Source organism: Borostomias antarcticus (genome assembly GCF_949987555.1).
Source record: "Borostomias antarcticus genome assembly, chromosome: 12".
NCBI classification, from domain to species: domain Eukaryota; kingdom Metazoa; phylum Chordata; class Actinopteri; order Stomiiformes; family Stomiidae; genus Borostomias; species Borostomias antarcticus.
Genome location: NC_140245.1, coordinates 20360000 through 20385264, shown reverse-complemented (window position 1 = coordinate 20385264; position 25265 = coordinate 20360000). Strand labels below are relative to the sequence as shown.

Sequence of the window (25265 nt, the reverse complement as noted above, 5' to 3'; positions counted from 1 at the left end):
CACCATGTACTGTAAATTAGAAGTTGTGTTAGATGTAGGAATGTAGAGATTTCCAAATACACACATACTGTACTGTATCTACAGTAAATATTAACTCTTTCTCCCTTTCTGACGTAACACCCAGAATTAATCTGTGCACTGTATGAAAAGGCCTCTGGGATTGCTGGAATGAACGTTGCCATGGCAGCCGTGTGTTGATACTAGGGCTTTTGAGTTGAAGGTTCCAAAGAAGGGTGACTTTCTCTGTTGCCCTGGAAACAAGGGTCTCTCACCCTAAAATTAAACTTTGCGAGACCTCTGTCTTCAATGGACTCTGAGGCCTGCTCAATATGTTCTTATGATACAGTATAATGTCTACTGTATGTCGTGCTAGCTGGATCCTAACACTGCACTTTGAGATATCTTTACATCTGCTACAGTCTAGGCTGGTTTCTCACTGATGTTTTTGTTCCTGCTACAGTCTCCACTGGAACCTTATTCACTTCCCAGGGTAGCAATGTTTCCCCCCACTATACAAGACCGATTGGACCCTTCCACTTTACAAGTTTTGAGCAAGGCAGCTTAGATGTCGATGTTTAGGGCCTTCCACACTGCCTGAACAATTTTGGAGAGGAAATACCGCCAAACAGTCAGATAAACACTCACACAGCCAAGTTCTGAAACAGTTTAATTTTTTCATCCCCAAGTGAGGACAGTAAGGCGAGCAGAGGGTGGAGTAAGTCTTCGCTTGGTGCATAGCTACATGTGCTCAGTACACCACAATCAAAATGCCCCATCTCCCTCCAAATCAGGAAGTCCCAATCAGGTTAGTTTCTCAACAACAAGCTTCAACAATGTTAATCCGGTCCGATACAAAACAGAGTTGAAGGAAAATCAATACATTAGTAATAAGCAATGTTATTATCAAAACAGAAAACGCTCATGGCCAGTCAAGACCCTGAAAGACGAAAGCCTAATCTGTAAATTCTGATTTACCTTACCTAGAATATTTGACAAAATAAATATAAAGAAAAGAAGCTTAATTAACATATAGACTTCCTATATCGATGATTTTGGTACTGTAGATACATAGGTAACTAAATACTGTGGTTGAGGCGATAGTGTTCAAATAATTATGGCTTTTCTACCTGTGCTAGCAATCTACTGTACACAGGTATACAGTATACAAGAACTCTTATAAGCATCATAAAGCCTAATGAATGATAATGGCTGCTTTATGTCAACTTCTCAACATCTGAGTTTTGTTGAGAAATGTTATTATTAAATTAATGTATTGTGCCCTTATGATAATAAAGTGTGCTGACTACAATAGGTAGGCCCTGACATTGTTCTGTACTGAGAGGGACTAATCCGGTTCAGACCCCACAATCAATGCAGACCTGACAATCTAAACAGCAAACAACACACACAATACAACCTCTGAGCAACTCAACCAGTGAGTACACACACACACACACACACACAAACGCAGACACACATGTCCACGCACTCACATACACGCACGCATGCACGTACACACGCACACCTGCACACACACACACACACACACACACACACACACACACACACACACACACACACACACAGAGAGACATTTATATAAGTGTCTAAGACTTTTTGGTCCAATTCCAAACCAAATTGCTTAATCCTTGTTGGCCCCGTGAACAGACTATGAAGTGGAAGTGAGTACCCCTAATCCATATACTCATCAAGAGTCATCAAAGTCGCCCCTACCTCCTCCTCTTCCCTGGTCCCCCCCTCTCCCCTCCCTCCTCCTCCTCCCTGGTCCCTCTCCCCTCCCTCCCTCCTCCTCCCTGGTCCCTCCCCCTCTGCTCCTCCTTCCTGGCCCCTCTCCCCTCCCTCCCTCCCTCCTCCTCCCTGGCCCCTTTCCCCTCCCTCCTCCTCCTCCCTGGCCCCTCTCCCATCCCTCCCTCCTCTTCTCTGGTCCCTCCCCCTCTGCTCTTCCTCCCTGGTCCCTCCCCCTCTGCTCCTCCTCCCTGGCCCCTCTCCCCTCCCTCCCTCCTCACGCCCTTTTTCTACTTGATTCGTTTGGCCACATCCAAGTACGCAAACTCGATTTCGCGCTCCGCCGGGCAGGTGCTGGCGAACTCCTCCTTCTCGTAGGCGCAGTTCAGGTATCTCCACACCCCCGTCATCTCCGTGGGGATCTCCAAGCCTCGGTACTTCCTGGCGACCACCTGGCATGGCAACAAGACAGAGGTCAAACACAGGTCGGGAGTGTAATCCTCATCAAACACACCTCTGCCTCCTAACAGAGATAGGGCAGTGGCTCACCAGGTCTGTCCACCAGGTGTAGCCGTGTCTTCATACAGGCCTGTACAGTATATTACATTACATTACATACTGGTGTACATTACATTAAATACAGGCCTGTACAGTACATTGCATTACAGTCATTAAGCAGATGCATTTATCCAAAGCAACTTACAATAATTGTATTTACCGTACTGTAGGTGGTCTGTGTACTACTACTTTAGGTGCCCAGTGTACTACTACTATAGGTAGTCAGTGTACTATTACAGTAGGTAGTCAGTGTACAGGTACTATAGGTAGTCAGTGTACTAGTACTGTAGGTAATCAGTGTACAGGTACTATAGGTCAAGGGCGTAGGTTTGCGTATGGATGGTCGGGACTTGTCCCTACCAACATTTTGGGAGGCCCAAATTGTCCCTACCAACTTTTAAGCAACCTTGTTAGCATTATCTTTGGAGTGCAGTTACTGTATATTAGATCATTTAGATGGCCTTCGCATAGTTTGGAAGGACAGAATTGGCCGTACCACTTTGAGTGAGTTACTTTGCATTATGTTCAGAGTTACATTAGACCATTAGCCTACCCCTTTCCTCCACCGTGGATGTGCCATCACAATATAAAAAATAAAAAAAAAGATTTAAACTCACTTGATTGGCTCATTTGGCTGAGATAGATTGTTGCATTTTCGCTGGATCTGAAGACAATAGCCTTACAGACAGACGCTGACAGCAAGCCATACAGTTGTGATTCTGACAGCCGTTCAGGTACATCCACCACAAAGTCGCCTCCCCCTCTGAAGAGGATGAGGGATATCAGGAGCTTTTTCTCCCCAACTGTAAGTAACGTTAGCATTAGCTAGGTTAGCTAGTTACTTGTAAACTAAGTAGCTAATGTTAGGCATTAGCCACATGAAAACCAGCTAGGTTGGTGCTAGCTAACATTACCTAAACTAACATCACTTGTCTTTCCATTGTGGCAAATTATCAACTGGTGATATAAGCTGGCTAGCTAGTGAACTGTTAAGATGGCTTCTATCATCCTTAGGATAGCAGCAGCCATTACATTATTATACATTAGCTGCCCACCAGAGATTTATTTGAATGGGACATCACGGCGTCCTCACAACTAACGACCGTTAGCATCAGCATACTAGCCGATGGGCTCTTAGCTAGCTATAGCTTTGTCAAACCCAGTCTGTGCTAGACGTGATGCTAATTTGGATTTTTTGAAAGTTTTGATTTAAAAATAAATACATTGTTTTAGCCTGACAGGGGTTATTGTTACAATTATAGGGGAAACTGAATACTCAAAAGGTAACGTTATCTAGAGGTTAGCCAGCCTATGAGAGCCGTTAACGTTACTTTTATGAGGACTCAGGTCTGTTTTCCTTTATACAAGCAAAAAAATAGTAATAATCTTGAGGCGAATGCTGCCAAATGTACAAAAATCACAGATATATTTGCTGCTGGGGCTGCTTCAACATCTACAGCCGCACCCAACGTTGTGCAGAAACAACAGGTGCAGGACGTTGAACATGAACTTGAAGGAGAGGTGGCTGGTGGCCAGGAGCAGGACAGGGAAGCCAAGGAGGGACAGAGACATGACAGAGCCGAGGAGGGACAGAGACATGACAGGGCCGAGGAGGGACAGAGACATGACAGGGCCGAGGAGGGACAGAGTGAGCAGAAGGAGTGTATAGTGGAAACGGTAAGGAAAATATAGCCAAAAGCGTTAACTATGAATGTGGGTGATGGCTGTCTGCTGGCTAGCGCCAGCTAGCATTAGCTAGATACAATTAGCTAGCATTATCTAGCTAACCACCTCCCCGCCAAGCAAGTCGGGTCATGCTGTTTATTTTTGTTTATTAATCTGTTTGTGAGCTAGCTAGTGTTAACACTGCTTGTCTAGGCCAGACAGATAACATCAGTACTAGTAGTGCTAACGTTAGCACGTTAGCTTGGCAATTAGCAATTTGGCCGGGTTTCCTGAATGAGTTAAGAAGCACTTAACTCCAAAGTACTTCCTAACTCCCATACAAATTGTTGCTTAAGAAGGGTTCCTTAAGAAGGTTCTTTATCGGGAAATGCAGCCTTTATCTATTCTGGTCGAGCCTAGCAGTATTGTTGCTGCTGGGCTACTGTTATATCTTCAAAGAAAATTAGGAGCAGGCTAACGTTAGCTGTGTGGCCATGGCCCAAAATTCACTCTAGCTACAGTATTTACTAGCCAATGGCTGGCTGCTAAAAAATCTGATTGTCTGGTAATTTACCAGCCTGTTGACTGGTAAGCCTAGCTCCTTTTGGGACTATTACTTAAGGGCTAGGGAAGCCAAAAAGTTAGTTTTGGACCCTGCTAGTACATTACAGCTATTATGCACACACTACAATAATAGTGATTGAGAATCACATGTGAGACCAAGATAACATGCAAAATAATAATAGGAGCAAATTGCAATAATAAAAAGCTATGTGTTATTTTTGGCTGGTAAAAAATCTAGGCTTTGGACCATGTGTGTTATTTATCAATGTTCATAGCAATGCCTTTGGGAGAAACAACCTGTTCTGCCCTATAAAGGCTAACTGCAATAACTAGGCTACAGTCATTAGTACTTGCAGCCTGACAGTTTTTTAACTAGTTAACCAAATGGGTTATATTGCACTAATTGTATATGTAGCCTATTCATGGGGTAATGTATGTGCCCAAAAACGTTGATGGCTGATTTGACCAGAATCCATTTTAAGTTGGAACTAAATTGTGACCAATAGTATAGTCACTTTGGTTAGCCTTTAGATAATACTAATTTAATAAATAATTAGAAATTATACTTTGACTTCTATCAGAGCTTTTTCTTTGCCAATTTCTTGTACTTTTACTGTAACTGTTACTTGAGTATGGAGATTGTGTACTCCACGGCCACGTCTGACCACCAGGGAGTCAAGAGGGAGTGAGTACACTCGTCCATTTGCACTGGTTCACTTGTCCAAGGGACTTACTTGTCTCTGTAGTGGTTTGGGGAAATAATACGGTGGTATTCCATATTTAAAGGGACTGCAAGGATTTTGTACTGGTGGGTGGTGATTGTGGTGGGCCGGTCTGGGCCAAAAATGCCAGGGCCAATTTTTTGTCCCAGTCCAGCCCTGTTAGTTCAGTCTGCAGCTAACTAGCTAGTAGCTAGCCTGATGTTAGTTTTAGCTTCAGTTATTTCTAGTGTAGCTGGCATATTCAAAGAAGGCCAAAAGAAAAGTCGACAGTGAAAATAGACAATTCAGATGAATGGATCAAAAAATATGCCTTCATCCTCCCTCCAACAAGCACCAAACCGATGTGGTTAATATGCCAACAAACAGTAGCTCTTGTCATGTGGCAATTTGAAACGCCATACAGTCATTTTGAAGCGACCTTTCTAGGAAAATAAATGGGATGAAATTGGACAGGAGGAGAGGATACAGGAGGTGAGAAGAGGAGACAGGAGGTGAGGAGAGGAGACAGGAGGAGAGGAGATAAGAGGAGAGGATACGGGAGGTGAGGAGTTAAAACAGGAGGTGAGGAGAGAATAGGAGACAGGAGAGGAGACAAAAGGAGAGGATACAGGAGGTGAGGAGATAAGACAGGAGGTGAGGATACAGGAGGTTGAGAGGATAGGAAGAGTGTTAATACATGTTCTTACAAACCCACATCCACATAAGTTCTGAATACAGATCAGACATGAAATAATAAAGTTAGATTTGAATTTCTCTCTCTATTACAAGGTGAGGAGATAGGACAGGAGGTGAGGAGAGGAGACAGGAGGAAAGAGACAAGAGGAGAGGAGATAGGAGAGGAGGAGACAAGACTTGAAATGGTTTGATTCACTTTTGTTGGGTGTGTGTGTGTGTGAACAGGTTGGATGGGTGGGGGGGGTTGGTGATTGTGGACCCTTAGGATTAGTATTTGAGTACCCCTGACATAGAGCATAATCTAGTGCTGAAGCGAAAGTGCCAGCGCAGCAAGAGCAGTACTGTACCTTGAGGATGTGTAGTTTGGGCAGCAGGTTGCAGTCGGCCAGTGTGAGCTCCGCCCCGTCCAGGAAGCAGCGCCGCGACTCCCGGACCTTGTCTGTGCTGTTGCCGTCGATCTCGTCCGAGAAGGGAGTCCGCAGGAAGTTGTCCAGCCTCAGCAGAGACCTCAACAGAGCCTTCTCCAGCGCTACACACACACACACACACACACACACACACACACAAACATACACACACAAACACACACACACACACACACACACACACACACATACACACACACACACAAACATACACACACACACACACACAAATACACACACATGCACGCACACACACACACATAACACACACAAACACACGCACGCACGCACACAAACACAAACACACATGAGCACACACCCACACACAGATAACACCCACACACACAGAACACACACAGATAACACACACACGCAAACACAAACACACATGAGCATTGACACACAAGCCGAGCTAGCACAGTACCCCCCTCCCCTCCTCACACACACACACACACACATAGCTACACTACCTGGACCAGACTCCTTACCGTCATTGGTGTCTTTGCGGGGGTTCTTGATGTAGGCTGAGAACTTGGCGAACACATCGATGCCAGCTGTGTTGGCCTCTGGGTGCTTGGCTGCCAGCCGGGGATACCTGAGTCAGGGGAAGCACATGTTCCATCAGGGTCAGAGGTAAGACGTCAGTATCAATGTTACAATATCATATTTTAGGTTAGTTAGTTAGTTAGTTAGTTAGTTAGTTAGTTAAGTTTAGTTTCTGTTTGATAAGATTAGTTAGTTACTGTATGTATCTGTGGAGTGTGTAGGGAAAGCGATAGGTCATACGGTGTATGAAAGGGCGTGGCCTGGAGCTATGAAAGGACATGGCATGGAGCTCATCTGGGGATGGAGATTGAGCCCAGATGATGACGGGCCCTGGGGAAGAAGAACAGGACCGGACGCATGGAGGAGACACCGCTGTTTGGCACTGAAACATCGACCAGAACCTCTGGATGCAGACGGGTTTGGAAAGCTTTTACACACTCACACTCTTGTTGGACTATTGTAATGTACACCTGATTTTAACCTAGAAAAACTGAACGGAGCTACACACAGCCAGAGCTGGTCCCGACACAAGGACTAATATGGCCATGAGACCGTGAGAGATTCCTGCAGGAGCTGGCCAGGCCTACTGGCCCCTAGCAGGGCTGAGCCGCATACACCGTAGGCTTAGGTAGGTTTCCACCTCTACACCTACTAGAGACCAGAGCCAGATCTAGAAGTATAGTGAAGTTAAGTGGCTGTGTACTTTAGACCAGGTGCAGGATAAGAAATAGGAATCTATTTCCAATATACCACTCCACTGTCCTAGAAGTATACCACTCTACTGTTCTAGAAGTATACCACTCCACTGTTCTAGAAGTATACCACTCCACTGTTCTAGAAGTATAACACTCCACTGTTCTAGAAGTATACCACTCCACTGTTCTAGAAGTATACCACTCCACTGTTCTAGAAGTATACCACTCTACTGTTCTAGAAGTATACCACTCCACTGTTCTAGAAGTATACCACTCCACTGTTCTAGAAGTATACCACTCCACTGTTCTAGAAGTATACCACTCCACTGTTCTAGAAGTATACCACTCCACTGTTCTAGAAGTATACCACTCTACTGTTCTAGAAGTATACCACTCCACTGTTCTAGAAGTATACCACTCCACTGTTCTAGAAGTATAACACTCCACTGTTCTAGAAGTATACCACTCCACTGTTCTAGAAGTATACCACTCCACTGTTCTAGAAGTATACCACTCCACTGTCCTAGAAGTATACCACTCCACTGTTCCAGAGGTATCCCACTCCACTGTTCTCAAAGTATACCACTCCGCTGTTCTAGAAGTAAACCACTCCACTGGTCTGTGAGTTAGAAGAGAGTGAGCCAGGCTAGTGGGGGGTGTAGCGTTGGACAGCAACAATGACACCTGTTTAGTCATTGTCACTGGTCAATGAGGGACCCAGATCAGGACCAATCAAAATCGGCATAGCCATGTACAGGAAGTAGTGGGCTTTCACCGTGGTGGTGTGAGTTTCTCCTCCAGGAACTCTTCTATCTTGTTGACGTCCACCTTCACCTCCCCATTAAACATGAGAAATGGAGGGTTGGTCCCCGGGGCCAAGTTCTGGAGGTCAGCCGGTTTCCTAGGCAACAAAAGGCCCCTAAAATATTTAGATTTTAAATCTTACTTCTCTCTAAATTAAAAAGATAAAATCAACCAGCCATCCCATCACCAAGAACTTCACACTCCTTACTGTGAACTTCAAAAACCGATGCATGCATGCGTGTGTGTGTACATGTCTGTGCGTGCGTGTGCGTTGTCGTACCTCTTGAGGTCGATGGTGGTGACGTTGAAGATGACTCCCTTCAGCCACAGGATCATGAAGAGTCTCTGGGAGAACGGACAGTTGCCGATGCTCTCCCCATCACTGCCAGCCTAGAGATACACACACACAAACACTAAGGGATTTTGGAAGATGTATAGTAGAGGTCACATTTTCCCTGAAGCAGACCTTACCTTTACGAAAAGCTCGATAGCAGGGAATCCGAGCTTTTTGGCTGCTATGTCAAACCACGCCATTTTGACCAATCCAAATCTAGTTCAGGATGGAGTCGGCAGACACCAGTAGGCCCCACCCTTCCTGTGTTACGGCCTCACACTAGCAAGTCCTTACAGCAGCTGATGTCCCATGACTGAAACAAACATCCAAATGTATGATCTATAGAAGCTTTCCGGGTATTCTCCAAACCCTACTCTCTGAGTCACAGAGAACAGTCTCGTCTCTCCAGTCTGTCCTCAACTACTGCATCGACCAGAGATACAGTCTGAAGTAAAGTGACGTCTCCAGTCTAGTCCAGTCAGCGCTACTGGAGGTCTGGTTTCTGTTTCAGCCCAGCAAGCGATGTGTGTCTCCCTGACCACCCCTAACCCCCCCTCACCCTGACAACAGCTCTGTGTCTGGGTCAGGTTGGACTGGGTTCTGGGTCCGTGAGTGGGCCTTGGGCCTGGGGAGAGGGGGGTGAGCAGGACAGCCCAGAGACGCTCCGGCAGCCCACTCTGTCTCTTTGTTGGCGCACGCGACTGACTATCAACAGACACACTGTTTGGGTGTCAGCTTTCCTCAGGCTGATGGACTGTCGTCCGCTAACAAAGCATTCAACGTTGAATTAATCTTTGTGGCGAATGTGGTCGTGTGCATGCCTTGAAGCTATGTTAAAAAATGAGGGAAAAAAACACTTTCGGAACTGTTAAAAGTTGTGTCCTTTACACCTTACATTAAAATGTGTCTCGTATCCAGACTGTATATGATTTAACCTGATTACATTTGCGCCTGGTATTAATATGTGTCTCCAGTGTCCACATGGAGATCTGAGATCCGCTCGCTCTGTCCAGCTCAAACAACCCAACATCACATCCTCCTGTCGTCTGGAGCAGCCGTGCGTGATTACCTACAGTATTTCCTCCCTCTCAGTGGTGGTATGTGGATTGACAAGCACATTTTGCGTTCACATTTGTGTTCAACATGGTCACAATGCGTCCCTGACCACCTCCGGAGGAGCTTTTGCCGATCGGAGCACGATCTGTACTCAATGCGTCTGGGTTGCATTTACACCTGTACTTTCTTGTAGTCAAGCATTATCCAATTGCGATTGGATCAAACAAAACGTATTTTAATACAAAGTGTAAAAGGGTAAACTCAAGCAGGTGTTTTAGGGTTTTGGTGATGCATTGCTGTCAGTAGCATTTATTGTTTTAATCACTTTCCTTTAAGATCCTGATGCAGCTCCAGCTAATCTGTTAAAGCTACACCCACAAAACAACCTGATGAATCTACTCTGCAGAAATTACTTAACTACCTCATCTGTCTATCACAAATTAACAGTCAGGCGCACCAATTTACAGACGCAACATACAGTAGTAACCACATAGAACTAACTGGCCTGGCCGGGAGCCTGTGGTTTTTGTGGTAGTGTGGGCTGGTGGAACAGTGAAAGGTCTGTTCTGAGGTCAGTGAGTGGGTGACTATGGAATCCTCGAACCCTCACTCAAATCATCACTCCTACCCTCACTGCTGGAATGATGCTGAAAGCTCTTTCATACCAATGAGAGACACATGCACGCACGGACACAGACAAGCAAGGACACACACACACACACACACACACACGTGTTTAATAGTGTTTCATAAAGGCTCAAGAAAGTCCCCACATCCCCCAGTCAGGTTCTAACTAGCAGGCGGGCTAATCAGCTTAGGGAAGGAGGGAGAGAGGGAGAGAGAGAGAGAGAGAAAGAGAGAGTTACGAGAAATGCAAAGATTAACCTTCCAGACATCTTGTCGCCTACAGTTCAGGGGACTGAGAATGACAGAAGAAGGTGAAAAAACAAATGCTAATCTGTTTTCATGAGACTATCAGTTGTGGGTTCATTAAAAACAGCTTCATGCAGACATTAAAAAACACACTTGATCGCACAAGCTCCTGCTTCTGTCTCTCTCTCTGCTTTTTCTCCTCTCTACCCCCTACTCTCTACCTCCTACTGTCTACCTCCTACTCTTTACCTCCTACCCCCTATCTCCTACCACCTACCTCCTACTCTCTACTTCCTACTCTCTACCTCCGACCCCCTACCTCTTACCCACTATTCTCTACCTCCTACCCCCTACTCTCTACCCCCTACCTCCTACCACCCTACCTCCTACTCTCTACCTCTTACTCTCTACCTCATACCCCCTATCCCCTCCCTCCTACACTCTACCTCTTACTCTCTACCTCCTTCTCTCTACCTCCGACCCCCTACCTCCTAACCCCTCCTTCCTACTCTCTACCTTCTACTCTCTACCTCCAACCCCCTACCTCCTACCCCCTTCCTCATACTCTCTACCTCATGCTCTCTACCTCCTTCTCTCTACCTCCAAACCCCTACACCCTACTCCCTACCTCCTACTCTCTACCTCATACCTCCTACCCTCTACCTCCTACTCCTATGGCCTCCTACCTCTTACACCCTACACCTCATACATCGATGGTGTCTGCTTCGATGGATTGCCTGTGACTGACCATGATTGTGTACTTTTTAACTAATCTTCTAAGACCGACTGTTTACCCAGTAAGCGAGTGAAGTCCTCGCGCATTAAAAATTGCTCCACAACAGAGAAATTTACTACCCGCCTATGACAGCAGTGTAGGCTTAGTGCAGATGTCGCCTCTTGATGATGTTGAATGCTTAGTCCGCTCTCTCAGCCCGCATTGCTTGGCCATCTTAGATGATGTCGCTCCTCTGAAAACCCGAACTGTCCCCTCTGTAAACACATCCCCTTGGCCCTGATCATCAATAGTATGATCAGGGATGCAAGGCCAATCTCATTTCCACTAGAATGCGAAATCCTAAAGTCCTATTTGACACTATTAGTAACATCGTCAGTCCGGCGCCTCCTGCCTATTTTTTATTTTTATTGCAGTTGATTTCTTTCATGTTTTGTGGACAAAATGGCTGATGTCAGGTCTAGCATCACCCCTTCCACTCCCCCCTCCTCCCTGTCTGCCCAACCCGGCAGCCTATTTTGAGCTGTTGTTCTCCTATCTCCCTGAATGACTTAATTGACCTAGTTAGTTTGAAGAAAACATCCTCCTCCCTCCTTGACATCGTACCAACGCCCATGCTGAAAGATGTGTGGAGTTCTGTAGGCCCATGTCTTGTCACTATCATAAACAGCTCGCTTGTGTCTGGCTGTGTCCCCTATTCTTTTAAACAAGCATTTGTTCAACCCCTCCTAAAGAGGCACAACTTAGACCCATCACTAACTAATAATTATACGCCTATATCCAAGTTACCTTTTATGTCAAAGGTTGCCAATCAGCTTACTGCTGTTTCGAATACACACTCCATTTTTGATCAATTCCAGTCTGGTTTCCGTCAGAAGCATTCTACGGAAACAGCTCTCCTCAGAGTCTCCAATGACATCATGAGGTCCTCTGATGAGGGTGAATGGTCTGTTTTGGGGCTACTACTGTAGATCTTAGTGCAGCTTTCTATACAGTAGATCACTGCATCCTGATTGAAAGGCTTAGGCAGTGGGTAGGTATCTCTGCAGTGCCCTGGACTGCTTCTCCTCCTATCTCTCTGATATGACTTTCTTTGTGTCAGTTCGTCCCCATATGTCTGAGTCTGCTACTCTGTCCTGTGGTGTGCCCCAGGGTTCTGTTCTGGGTCCTATCTTTTTTGCTGTATGTATGCTTCCTCTAGGACAGATTATTATCAAATTTAAAAATGTCTCTTATCACTGCTACACTGAAGATGTTCAACTGTTCATATATTTTAAGCCAGACAAGTCTGACAAACGATTTGTTTTACGTGGCTGTTTGACGGATTGGATGGCCAATAACTTCCTAGCACAATGCTGTCAAGACTGAGGTTCTTATTATTGGTTCAGAGAATGTCACCGCTTAAGTTGCTCAATATATGGGACCCCTCTCAACAACAAGTCTAAGGTCAGACATCTTTGTGTCCTTTTTGATCAGGCATTGCACTTTGATCATCATAGTAAGTCACTGACCTGAAATAGTTTTTTAAATCTTAGAAATATTTCTAAACTCTGTGGTCTCGGTCTGTGGTGTCACAAGCGGAACTGTTTATTCATGGATTTGTATCTTCTTGTTTGGTCTACTGTAATTCTCTCTGCCTAAGCAAGGTATCCTTGGACCCTACAAATAGTCCAGAACGCTGCTGTAAGGCTGCTGACTAGGTCCAGAAAGTCCTGTCACATTACTCCCATCCTAGTCCCCTTACACTGACTCCCCATCAGTTTTAGGATCCAGTTTAAGGTCATCTATGATATCTCTGAGATCTGCATGGTCTGGCACCTGCGTACTGTACATCTGTGACCTGCTCCATCCTTACATCACTAGCAGATCTCTCAGGTCGTCTGACCAAGGCCTGTTGGTTGTTCCCCGCTCAAGGCTGAAGAATAAAGTTGACCGAGCTTTTGAAGTGGTGGCTCCTAGGCTGTGGAACACCCTTCCATTGGACCTATGATCTGTGGCCTCTGTCGACTCATTTAAAAGTCAGCTAAAGATGCATCTGTTCAGACTAGCATTTGTCGAGCCTCCTGTGATTTTTATGTTTGTGTTGTTTTTTGTGTTTTCTGCCATTTTTCTTATTTACTTGATGTTTTGTGAAGCGCGTTGTATAGTTTTACAGACGACCCGTCTGTAAAAGGTGCAATATAAATAAACATCTCACCCCTTACATCTACCCCTACCCTTCTACATCTACCCGTAAATCTACCCCCTACATCTACCCCTACACCTACACCCTACATCTACCCCCTACACCTACCCCCTACATCTACCCCCTACATCTACCCCCCTACATCTACCCCAACCCTCCTACATCTACCCCTAAATCTACCCCCTACATCCACCCCTACACCTACCCCCTACATCTACCCCCTACATCCACCCCTACCCCCTACATCTTCCCCCTACATCTACCCCCCTACATCTCACCCCCTACATCTAACCCTACTCTCCTACATCTACCCCTAAATCTACCCCCTGCATCCACCCCTACACCTACCCCCTACATCCACCCCTCACCTACCCCCTACATCTACCCCCTACATCCACCCCTACCCCCTACATCTACCCCTACATCTACCCCCCTACATCTACCCTCTACATCTGCCCCCTACATCTACCCCCTACATCTCCATCCCTACATCTACCCTCTAAATCTACCCTCTACATCTACCCCCTACATCTAACCCTACATCTACCCCCTACATCTAACCCTACATCTACCCTCTACATCTACCCTCTACACCTACCCCCTACATCTACCCTCTACATCTACCCCAACATCTACCCCCCTACATCTACCCTCTACATCTACCCTCTACATCTACCCTCTACACCTACCCCCTACATCTACCCCAACATCTACCCCCCTACATCTACCCTCTACATCTACCCTCTACATCTACCCCCCTACATCTACCCTCTACATCTACCCTCTACATCTACCCCAACATCTACCCCCCTACATCTACCCCCCTACATCTACCCTCTACATCTACCCCAACATCTACCCCCCTACATCTACCCTCTACATCTACCCCCCTACATTTACCCTCTACATCTACCCCTACATCTACCCCCCTACATCTACCCTCTACATCTACCCCCCACATCTACCCTCTACATCTACCCCCTACATCTACCCTCTACATCTACTCCCCACATCTACCCTCTACATCTACCCTCTACATCTACCCTCTACATCTACCCCTACATCTACCCCCCTACATCTACCCTCTACATCTACCCCCCTACATCTACCCTCTACATCTACCCCCTACATCTAACCTCTACATCTACCCCCCTACATCTACCCTCTACATCTACCCCTACATCTAACCCTACATCTACCCCATACATCTACCTCTACATGTACCCTCTACATCTACCCCATACATCTACCCCCTACATCTTTACCCTCTATATCTACCCCCTCCACCTACCCCCTACATCTACCCTCTACATATACCCCCTTAATCTACCCCCGTACATCTACCCCCTACATCTACCCTCTATATCTACCCCCTACATCTACCCTCTACATCTACCCCCTACATCTACCCCCCCAGCCTCCTTCCTCTTGCTCTCTTGCTCTTCTATCTCCAGGCTCTTAGGCCACATGAGCATTCCTCAGCCCCCCCCCCCCCTTGGAATGGAGACAAAGGAAGGCATTGTGTAAGAGCCCAGGGGACACCAGCCAGGTTATTAGAACATTTTCCCCAGGCTTAGCGCCTCAGCTGCACTCCGGGGCACCTTGGCTCCACCCAGGAATGTGTCGCTACAAACAGTCAGGCACCCGGACTGGAGACCGACTGTCTAACTCTATAACTAGAAGGGCACTCAGGGAGCGCAGATGTCAGCATGTACAGTTGTTGAATGTATGAGTGAGTGAGTGAGTGAGTGAGTGAGTGAGTGAGTGAGTGAGTGAGTGAGGGAGGGAGGGAGGGAGGGAGGGAGGGAGGGAGGGAGGGAGGGAGGGAGTTTAAGGGCTCCTCTCAAACTCGGACGTGAAAACTAATTTGTGGATCTGCCAAAAGCCCCAATATAAACATGGTTTATAGGTGGCACTTTGGTGCATAATAGAGCAAAGCCCAATGCCCTGTCGGGCAATGTTCAATATAACGAGGTCAAATGCCCTGTCTGGCAATGTTTAAGATCCACCTTAATTCAAGATCAACAAATGTGGCCTGGGCTTTAACCCATGATGCAGCCATACAAAAAGATAGCAGCATTCGCATACAGGACAGTACAGTACACAGATACAAAGTGCCCTAGTGCATCCATACAAACTTAAGACAGTTCAAATACAATACTCGTACAAACAGGCCTACAATGTGAAGATACCCCTGTAAGGACAATAAATATCTTCGTCTCCCCTGGTCTTGTCAAGACTTCATCTGCCGTATTTAAACACAGGGATAAATGAGTTCTTATATCTATTTAGACTGTCGCGGGGAACCCTGAACCTCCTCCCAGAGGGCAGTAGCTGGTACTCAGAGTGCAGATTCCTGCAGTTCATCAGTCGGACTAGCTTGGACTTCAGCTGCACTGAAAGATTACCAAACCAGGCTATGATGCCATATCTGATGAGGCTCTCTTCGAGTGCTTGATAAAACATAAACCTTTGGTCAACACCGTGGACTCTAAGTCGATGCAAAAAGTGCAGTCGCTGTTGTAACAAAAGATAACAAAAGTGAAAAAATAATAAGTGGATCCGCCCCGTGATTTGGATCCGATCCAACATTTAATAGGTTCTTCCTTGACCCATGCTACACCCCTTCACCGAGTGTCATGAAAATCAGTCTGGTAGTTTTTGCACAATACTACTGTCAGACAGACTAACAAACAAACAAACTGACAGACCAACACGTCACTGGAGGAGGTAATAACATGACGTCACAGCAGATGCTTGGACTACTGTCAACTTTAAGGTTACTGTTTGACCTACAATATAAGGCCTATATGCGGGAATCAAACCAACTGCGGGAATCAAACCAACAACCTCTCATATTTTATCTCTTGTCTGTATCCTTTTGTGTGGGGAATCAGTAATTGTGTTTTCTTGTTTATTTTGGAAGCTGGTTTAGGTTAGTGTGTTAATTTCACAAGCACGCAATGGATTTTACAGCATATCAGATCTCATGCTTATGTAAAGAAGATTAAACCTTTTAGAACGGATTCTCTGGCTTCTGCCTGACAGTGCAATAACATCTTTGTGTAATTCTAATCTAACAACATTTCTAATTCATTATATACACACAGTGGGGAGAATTCACAAAGGGATTGCACAGGTTTTTCTTCTGCTTACCTGTGCAAATAACCCACAAATAAACCTTGCTATTCACAAAGCACTCGCAAAGGCTGAAATACCATGCTAAGTGCGTTGCCATCATCATAGCGTTTCTGTGCGCGTGTGCTATTTGGATATTTAAATGAGGTAAATGGGCGGAAAATGTGCCCATTTCTATGCAAATGAGCCTCATTGCAAAAACAGTTGAATTCACAAAGATCGGCGCTAATTGCCATACACAGTTGTAGTGAAATTATTTGCGTCTTCAGAGAGTTGATGGTAATTGAAGCGCATTTGTGGGGTGTCATGGCCAGTGTTTCCATTGATGATGGCAGCAGTTATTGTAGCTAGGCGAAGGCATCATAATGCCAGGCGTGTTCGTGAGAGAATATTTCAAAGGAAAATATCACTTTTTGACTTAAGCGAGACCGAAATCATCCGGAGATACAGGTTGCCAGCTCAAGCAATTCTTGCTCTACTTGATGAAATCCTGTTAGCCTGAGATCCCATGCAGTACCTGGCATTGTCAAACTGCTGTCAACACTCCAGGTTCTTGTGTCTGGCTCCTTCCAGATACCTATCGCAGGTGCCTTCACAACCATCCATCCAACAGGGCCGTATGGGATGTTATACCAGCCATTATTAGCAGAGTAGCAAGATACACCAAATTTCCCCAAAACAGATGGGAAACTGAGGAGACAAAGCAGGAGTTATTTACTGTAACGTTGCCGGCTTCCCCAATAGGCGCTATTGACTGCACTCACGTACGAATGGTATCACCATGGGAAAACTAACATATTTTTTAGAAATAGGAAGCAAACGCATTCAATCAACACCCAGGTAGTGTGTAACACAAGTAATATAATAACAAATGTGGTTGCCAAATTCCCAGGGTCGGGTCACGACAGCTACATTTTTAGGAACAGCTGTCAGTCTGTACGGTATGATGCAAGACATGGATGACAATCCCTGGTTACTGGGTAAGAAAGTTGTTTTGAGAAAACGTTTGTGCTGTAATATTCATTGCAAATGTGTGGGAGAAAAGTATGTGCTTTGGTATCATAGATCAACTCCAGCCATGGCTGATGACTCCCGTGCGTAATCCTACTGTACCAACGTTGGAGAGGCAGCGTACAATCGGGCTCACATCATTATGCACAGTGTGATCGAGCGCACATTTGGCATCTTAAAGCTCAATGAGATAACTTTTTTATGGTTCAATATTCACTTTTACTTGCTATTAGTTTATGAATTGGCCTTAGCAAGACCCCAAAAATCATTTTTGTGACATGAGACTGCATGAGACCCTGTGAATTTATTATTTTAGAATTTCGGTGTACTGGCTAGTACACTGGCGGGAAATCTTGTGGTGGAAACGGAAGTGACACGTTTTGCATGTCACAATATCAGGAAGACAACAAACACTTCGCCCCACGAAATGAAATCTACATGCACATAAAAGAAAGAAGACCAGTATTTACAGTACCTGCATTGAAGCCATCCTTCCAGGAAGTAGCTGCAATCTTCCAATCCAGTCTGCGCCAAGCGCGTTTGTTATCTTTCTTTTCCCCATCATTACAGCGAGTGAGTGGGGGATTGTGGGAAGTGTGGTTCTTAAAACGCAGTGCCGATTTTATCACGACCAGAGGGGCTGCCAAAGTGCCGAGTTATCTCATGTAGCTTTAAAAAGATGGTTTAGATTCCTCGATCGTAGCATTGGGGCAATCCTATATAGTCCCACCAAAGTATGCCAGATCACTGTACTGTAGTGTGCTGCACCCTGCACAACATTTCCATGATAGCCGGTCTGCACATGGATGTGGGTCTGTATCCTGAGGAGCAGAGAAATGAAGACTCCGACGATGGAACCACCTGCCCACTTGCCTCATGTGCGAGCAGATGAGGGCCGACATGTCAGGCAAAACATAGTCACGCATGATTTGCTTTGCTGTCGCTGCAACCAAATAAAATTGTCGAATTACAGCTTTGTGAGCAAAAGTACAAATAGGCCTACATTATTAGACCTACGACTAAACATTAAATGAAAAGTAAGAAAAGTAGCCTACGCCCAACTTTGGCCTAAACATTCAAGACAATGGACAGCTCTGCTCAACCTAATTTATTTTGGGATGACATGACAAACAAATGCAATGACAAAAGATACATTGACAAAAACAAAAGATGCCAGTTTGCCAGATGCCAGACAAAAATCTGCCGTGTCAAACCCCAAGAGGACAATATCTGCTTATTCCACTATTGTCCCTCTAAAAGTAGCCAGGGCTTTGGTTTGCTGATGTCTGCTATCTGACCAACTGACCATGAGAGATCAGATGCTCCATAATTAGCTCCTAAGAGGCTTGAGGCCGGATATGTCTGTTTACTAGAGGCTGGCACACCACACACTGAACCATTTATAGATACAGTACTAGCTGCCACTAGCTATGGAAATCAAGAGAACAGATAAACACTTCCAGTGTCTCAGAGAAGGGTTTGATTCTGGGGGATTCTTTTTCATTTCATTTCAAACCTTTATTTACACTCGTGAAGTACTGAGGTTTCCCTCATTTACAGTGACGAGTTTACACAGAGAAACAAATCAACAAAACAAATGCTATGTACAATTCAGGCCACTGTGGACATTTTATTGCCAATAATCTGATTGGATTAGGAGAGAGAGAGAGAAAAAGGGGGAGAGAGAGAAAGGGAGAGGGAAAGAGTGTTCTCTGTCTATCTCTCTCAGCATTATGAAGTGCTTATGAAAGTGCTTATCAAAGTGCTTGCTGTTGTTGTGACAGAGAAGCCCTCTGTGGTTGACATGACTTGCTGTCTCCTCAACTTCACTGACCACATACTGCCATGGGGACTAAAAGCCTTTGTTTGCTTGCCTGATACCTGGGTGATGGTGACAGTGCTAGCCTTCTTTATAGCCACAAAGGGGCTATTGAATTACAATTTGTTCCAAGAAGATAGAAGCAGCATAAGAATCATAAACACAAAAGGGTGTGACCGTCTGAAGACCACACACCATACATTGGTCAGTGTTCACCCAACTCCATAAGCCAGTGGTCTCCAGTTCTTCTCTGGTGAACACCAAGTTTCAGTCTGGCACTAACACACCTGACTACAGCCCCATAAACAGTTGGTCTGTAGAACCTGTAGATCTTCAGAACAACAGTGTATGGATGTGGAGAAGCAGTGTTTATCTCACTAGTTCTGCCGAGAGCGTTTATCATAGACATACCTGTACTAGTCTGACTCAACGGATGTAGGTTTTGGGGATAAGCCTTGTCATTCGTTTATTTCAGTGGCGACGGATCTGATTTCCGGCCCAATCAGATTCAATCCAGCCTATGAGAAACAACAACCTAGCAACCACTCCGCCCAAGACAACTGTGATGGTTTAAAGAAAAAAAGTGTTTTTCCCCCCTCTCTCCCCAAATGGTAAAGAGTCCAGCCAGACCTCTCCAGCGCTGACACAGCGTAAACCAAGTGTGGAGACAGGTCTGGCTATGCTAGACAACAGAAATACGTACTGTAGGCCTTTTCCTCTAAGGGAACAATCCCACAATCCCCCACTCACTTGCTAAGGGAACCTTACCTTGACGTACAGAGAGATCTCGTACCGCTGCGGCTCTGCACCCGCGTTGCTCTCCGCCTGAGGGGGTGGGATCTCCACTCTCACCAGATTCCCGGGCCTCTCCTTCTCTTCCTCCTCCCTGTCTTTCTGCGCCTCCTCTCGTCTCTCCCCCCTCCTGCGGGTGTACGAGGGCCTCTCCTCCGTCCGGACCACCTTTTTCTTCTTCTGCTGCTCCGGCCAGCGTCTGCGCACCTGTGCCTCCTCTCCTATGGCCTCCTTCAGCTCCCTGATCCAGTCATCCCTCCCTCCCGCTGCAGTCGCCTCCTTCCAGACCAGTGCCTCCTCTCTCCTGGCGCGGGAGGTCAGAGTAGGAGGCCGCGGCGTCTCCTTCTCCTGTTTCACCTCTTTCTGCTCGGGTCCCAGGCACCCGTTCTCCCAGGGATTTTGGTGATCCTTGACCCCTCTCTCCTTCTCTTCTGTTCCCTCTGTTTCGGGGGCTTTGGAAGTCTCTCGGGTGCTTCCCCCCATGCACGCCGTCTCCTCCCCCTCCTTCTGCTCTGTCCTGACCGTCTCGTCCTCAGTGACAGACCCAGGGTGTCCCACTGTCTCCCTCCCTCCATCTGCTGCAGATACCCCCTCATCGTCTAGGACCATCGCAGGCTCTTCTGCCATCTCCAACACTCCCCCCAGCGCCGCGAAGTCAGGCTTATCCTTAATGGCTGACACTGGCTGTTCCGACACCTCAGCTCCACCCCCTTCTGCCCCCTCGGTGACCTGTGCGGGCTGTTCCGTCCGCAGACCCCCCCTGCCCTCCTCTGGTCCAGACTCCTCTGAAGCTACCTCGTCTGGCTGTTCTCTCTCTGTGTTCCACACCTCCTCGGGCACAACATCCTCCTTTACGTGCTTTAAATCCTGGTGCTCAGCCTGCTCTGTAAGTCCCGCTACCTCCTCGTCCGGCTGGGTTGACGGCTGTTCTGCACTCCTAACCTCTCTCTCTTCCTGGTCTCCTCCGGCTGTGTTCTCTGGCTCTGGCACCTCCTTCCCCTGCTCCTCCTCCATACCTGTTTTTCCCTCCCCTCCTACAGCTACATGATCCTCTCCCACCTGCTGCCCCTCTACACCACTGCTCCCTGTGTCCACCCCCGGGAGCCTATTATCCCCGACCTGCTGCGGCTCCTCCTCCTCCTCCTTGGCCCCTCCTCCCTTGGCTGTCCTGTCGCGGTCATCCCCTTCCGCCGCCTGGGACGGCTCTTCCACCTGCTGGGTGACTCCCTCCCCTTGATCGCTGCGCTCAGTCTCGCCACTCTCACTGGGCTGTTCCCTGCTCTCTCCCCCTCCCTCCTCCTCTGCCTCAACAGGTGGTGGAATGACAGCAACTAGTTCCGGGGGTTTGGATATCTCCTGACTCTCGATGTCATCGATTGGCTTGATGACATCGTCAAGGTCAAGGTCATCGTCAGTGAAGGACGGTGGGGGGGGCTGCGGCTCAGTTTCTTGAGGCCCCTCCTCTTTGACCTCTGATACGACCTCTGTTGCTGTCTTTCCCTGCTCCTCGCTAAAAAGGCTGTCTTCATCTGTTTCTGTGATCCGCTGTTTCTCGCCTCCCTCTCCTTCTGTGACATCATCACTGTGGGACTCAGCCGCCCGATTTCCCGCCTCTTCCTGGCCGCTCTTCTCCGCTTCCCCATCGTTCTCTGTGTCTGCAGCCGCATCTCTAGTGGACTGATGCGTCTGACGGGAGTCGGTCACTTCGACTTCCTTCTCCGCGCTGTCGCTGCCGCCTGTGTGGGTGATGAGCGGGTCTGTGTCCTCCATCTTCCCTGTGACCTCCTCCACGATGTCATCACGAGTGGACGGTGTGAAATCTGACCCTACGCACAACTCAGTCTCGTCTCCGTCATCGGCTGGCGACTCGGTCGGGGGCTTCTTCTCGACCTCCGCACAAGGCTCCTCCTCTTTCCTCTCTACCTCATCGGTGGCGGACGCTGGCACCTGTTGCTCCTCTGTCTCCTGGCCCAGCGCCCGTCGTTCTTCTTGGCCGCCGTCGATACGGTCCTCAGTCTCTCTCAGGTGCGTGTCCTGCTGCCCCTCACCCTCCTCCTCAGCCTGTATGTGCTCCTTACACTCCTCCCCGGCTAACTCCTCTCCTCCCTCCTCCTGCTCCTCTGCCGATGGCTCTGTCTCTAGCACTGTGGGCGTCTGCTCAGGTGTGTTGGGTAACAGCGGGAGTGGAGGGGTGAGGCGTGGTTCACTCTCCCTCTCCGCGTCCCTCTCTCTTTCTGTTCCTGCTGATCGCCCATCTCTCTGGTCTCCGCTCTCTCTCGCGGCCTGCTCGTCCGCCTGCTGACCAATCTCATCGCGTGTCTTCTCTCCTTCCGTCACCGTGTCTCCTTCTCTTCCCTCACTCCCTCCATCTTTCTCACTAACCTCCTCCTTCTCCTCAATCCCTCTCGCTCCCACCTCTTTCTCCTGCTGGTTGGCCTCCAGCTCTACTTCTCCCCCCTCCCCTCCCTCCATTCCTTCCCTCCCATTCGCTGGCATGATCGTCTCAACGTTTTCATCCATGCCTCCCCCTTCCCCTCCACCCTCTCCCACCTCACCTGCCGACGCAGCGTCCTCCCCCACCTCCTCGGCCAGTTCCACCTCCTCCTCCTCCTCTCCCTCTCTCTGTGTGTCCATGTCAGTGCAAGGGCCTGAGGGGCTGTGGATGAGCGCCCCGTTGGAGAGGTCCTGGCTGGGTCTGGCGTCAGACTGGGCCATGGTGCTGGGAGGACAGGAGGGTCCGAGGTTCCCGGGAGAGTACGGTTCCAAAGGGGACGAGCCGGTTCCGAAGTACTTCAGTCAAGTGTTAGGTGCCTGCGGTTCTAACCTGTGGTTATGGAGCTCCGATCTGTGCCTTATGCGTCGATGAGATTGTTCTATGTACACACTCCTCCTCTCTCCCTCTCTCTCTCTCTGTGGAGGATTATGAGGCGTTTCGGATGCTGATCCCCACATGACTGGCCCTGTGTTACAGTAAATCCGCTCCATGCAGAGCCCATACCCACCACCAACCGGGTAAAAGCCCCCCCCTCCCCTCCCTCCGCTCGCTCCCTCTTTCCAAATCCTCAACTCAACAATCTCTTCGTTCCATTCCCTTCCTCCGGCAGGAGGCTGTGGTCCATCAGGGCCAAGACCTCACGCCATAAAAAAAAATTCTTCCCCACGGCCCCTGGCCTCATCAACAAGGCTCCCCCACCCCACCTCCCCCTACCCTCTCTGACTCTGTCCCCGCCGCAATATTGCACGACCGCTGACTGTACCTACAGTAGCACGCACCGCACACGCATATCACGTCCAGGGGTGTTGACTTAAGAGGTGGGTAAACTCTGACTAAAGAAGTGGGTACTGTATACTCTGACTAAAGAAGTGGGTACTACTGTATACTCTGACTAAAGAGGTGGGAATACTCTGACTAAAGAGGTGGGTATACTCTGACTAAAGAAGTGGGTACTGTATACTCTGACTAAAGAAGTGGGTACTGTATACTCTGACTAAAGAAGTGGGTACTGTATACTCTGACTAAAGACGTTGGTATACTCTGACTAAAGACGTGGGTATACTCTGACTAAAGAAGGGGGTATACTCTGACTAAAGAAGTGGGTGTACTCTGACTAAAGAAGTGGGTGTACTCTGACTAAAGTGGGTATACAGTAGCAGAAATGGATAACGAAGTGAATATACTCCATATACCTCTGTTCTGTATCTGTACTCTCCATCACACCACTTATCACGTCACACACACGGTATACATAAACATCGCACACACATTACACTTTGTACATACCAGCCATCACCAACAGGCGGACCGCGGTCCGGATCCGGACCCAGAAGCCATCCAATCCGGACCGCGCCTATAACCCGATAAATCAATGAGAATTTCTCCCTTTTGACGGAGCGTAGGCAACTAGTTTGAGCCTGCGCAGCCTTTGTAGTATATTACGGCATTTGTTTACTATCTCACGCGTTGCTAGCCAATCGAAACTGCGTGTTCATTGCCTGACGTCAACCAGTCTACACGTGACAGCTTAGCTATCGTTAACGTTACTGTAATCAGAGCGATTCCTTGCTAACATTAGTTGGAGTTGGACACTGCATGACCAGAGAAACGTAACGACAAACGAAGAGGGAAGTGAGATACTACAAGACAGAAGTAACGTCAGCCTATACATGCCGTGCTCTAAAATAAGAAAAATGGATTCAAGAATGGACCGAGTTGTATTCATTCTCACCGCGGGTATCTCTAAACCCGTTTGTCTCACATATTTCAAAAGCTACCTTGTTTTTAAATGTAGACCTCATTTTACTCAAGTTTATAGTGGCCTACATTGCATGCATGCATCACCACCGGACCCTGGCTTGAGGCCACTTTGTCAAAATGGACCTCTTAGAACTTTACTTGATTACCCCTGGTATATACACTCCCCTCACTCCATTTTGTAGGGTATATTGTATTTCGTGCTGTTCATTTGCACTGTCCTGTCTTTGCACTGTTCCATCTCGTCCCTGCACCCTGTCCAATGTTGGCCCCATCAGTCAAACTTCCTGTCACCAGTAGGTGGCGCTCTAAGCGTGACTCAATACCGATGCATAGATGTGTTCAGGACGGTACCTTGATGAAGCGTGAGAAATGTTGTGTAAATCGGACAATGTATGTAGGAGTTATGATGACTTCCTGCTTGACCTGTAGGTGGCGCTATAAGTATGACTCAATACTGACCTACAGATGTGTGCAAGACGCGACCTTCATGACACGTGAGCAATTTGGTCTAAATTGGATAACACATGGAGTAGTTATGTGTTTAGTAAACGTAATTTTTTTTTGATAACTTTTAATGGTGGGTGGGGCTCGCCATTTTAAACTTTCCAGGAGGCGCTCTGGAGCCGTTTTGCCACACCCATTTCCGGCACCCATGGACATTTTTTTTTA

The 25265-nt window shown here is 47.4% G+C and overlaps 1 protein-coding gene across 1 annotated transcript; it reads right to left on the bottom strand.

The window, feature by feature from the left end:
- Nucleotides 1-2036: 2036 nt before the first annotated feature.
- Nucleotides 2037-20329, bottom strand: LOC311316491 (chloride intracellular channel protein 4; the record flags this gene model as incomplete). The annotated part of the gene is made up of 6 exons (XM_084447352.1): nt 20318-20329; nt 8681-8790; nt 8372-8497; nt 6844-6950; nt 6278-6459; nt 2037-2198 (listed from the first exon to the last, which is right to left on the bottom strand). The coding sequence occupies exons 2-6, from the start codon at nt 8734-8736 to the stop codon at nt 2037-2039; spliced, it is 633 nt and encodes a 210-aa protein (XP_084303478.1). The 5' UTR covers nt 8737-8790; nt 20318-20329.
- Between the last annotated feature and the right edge of the window lie 4936 nt (nt 20330-25265).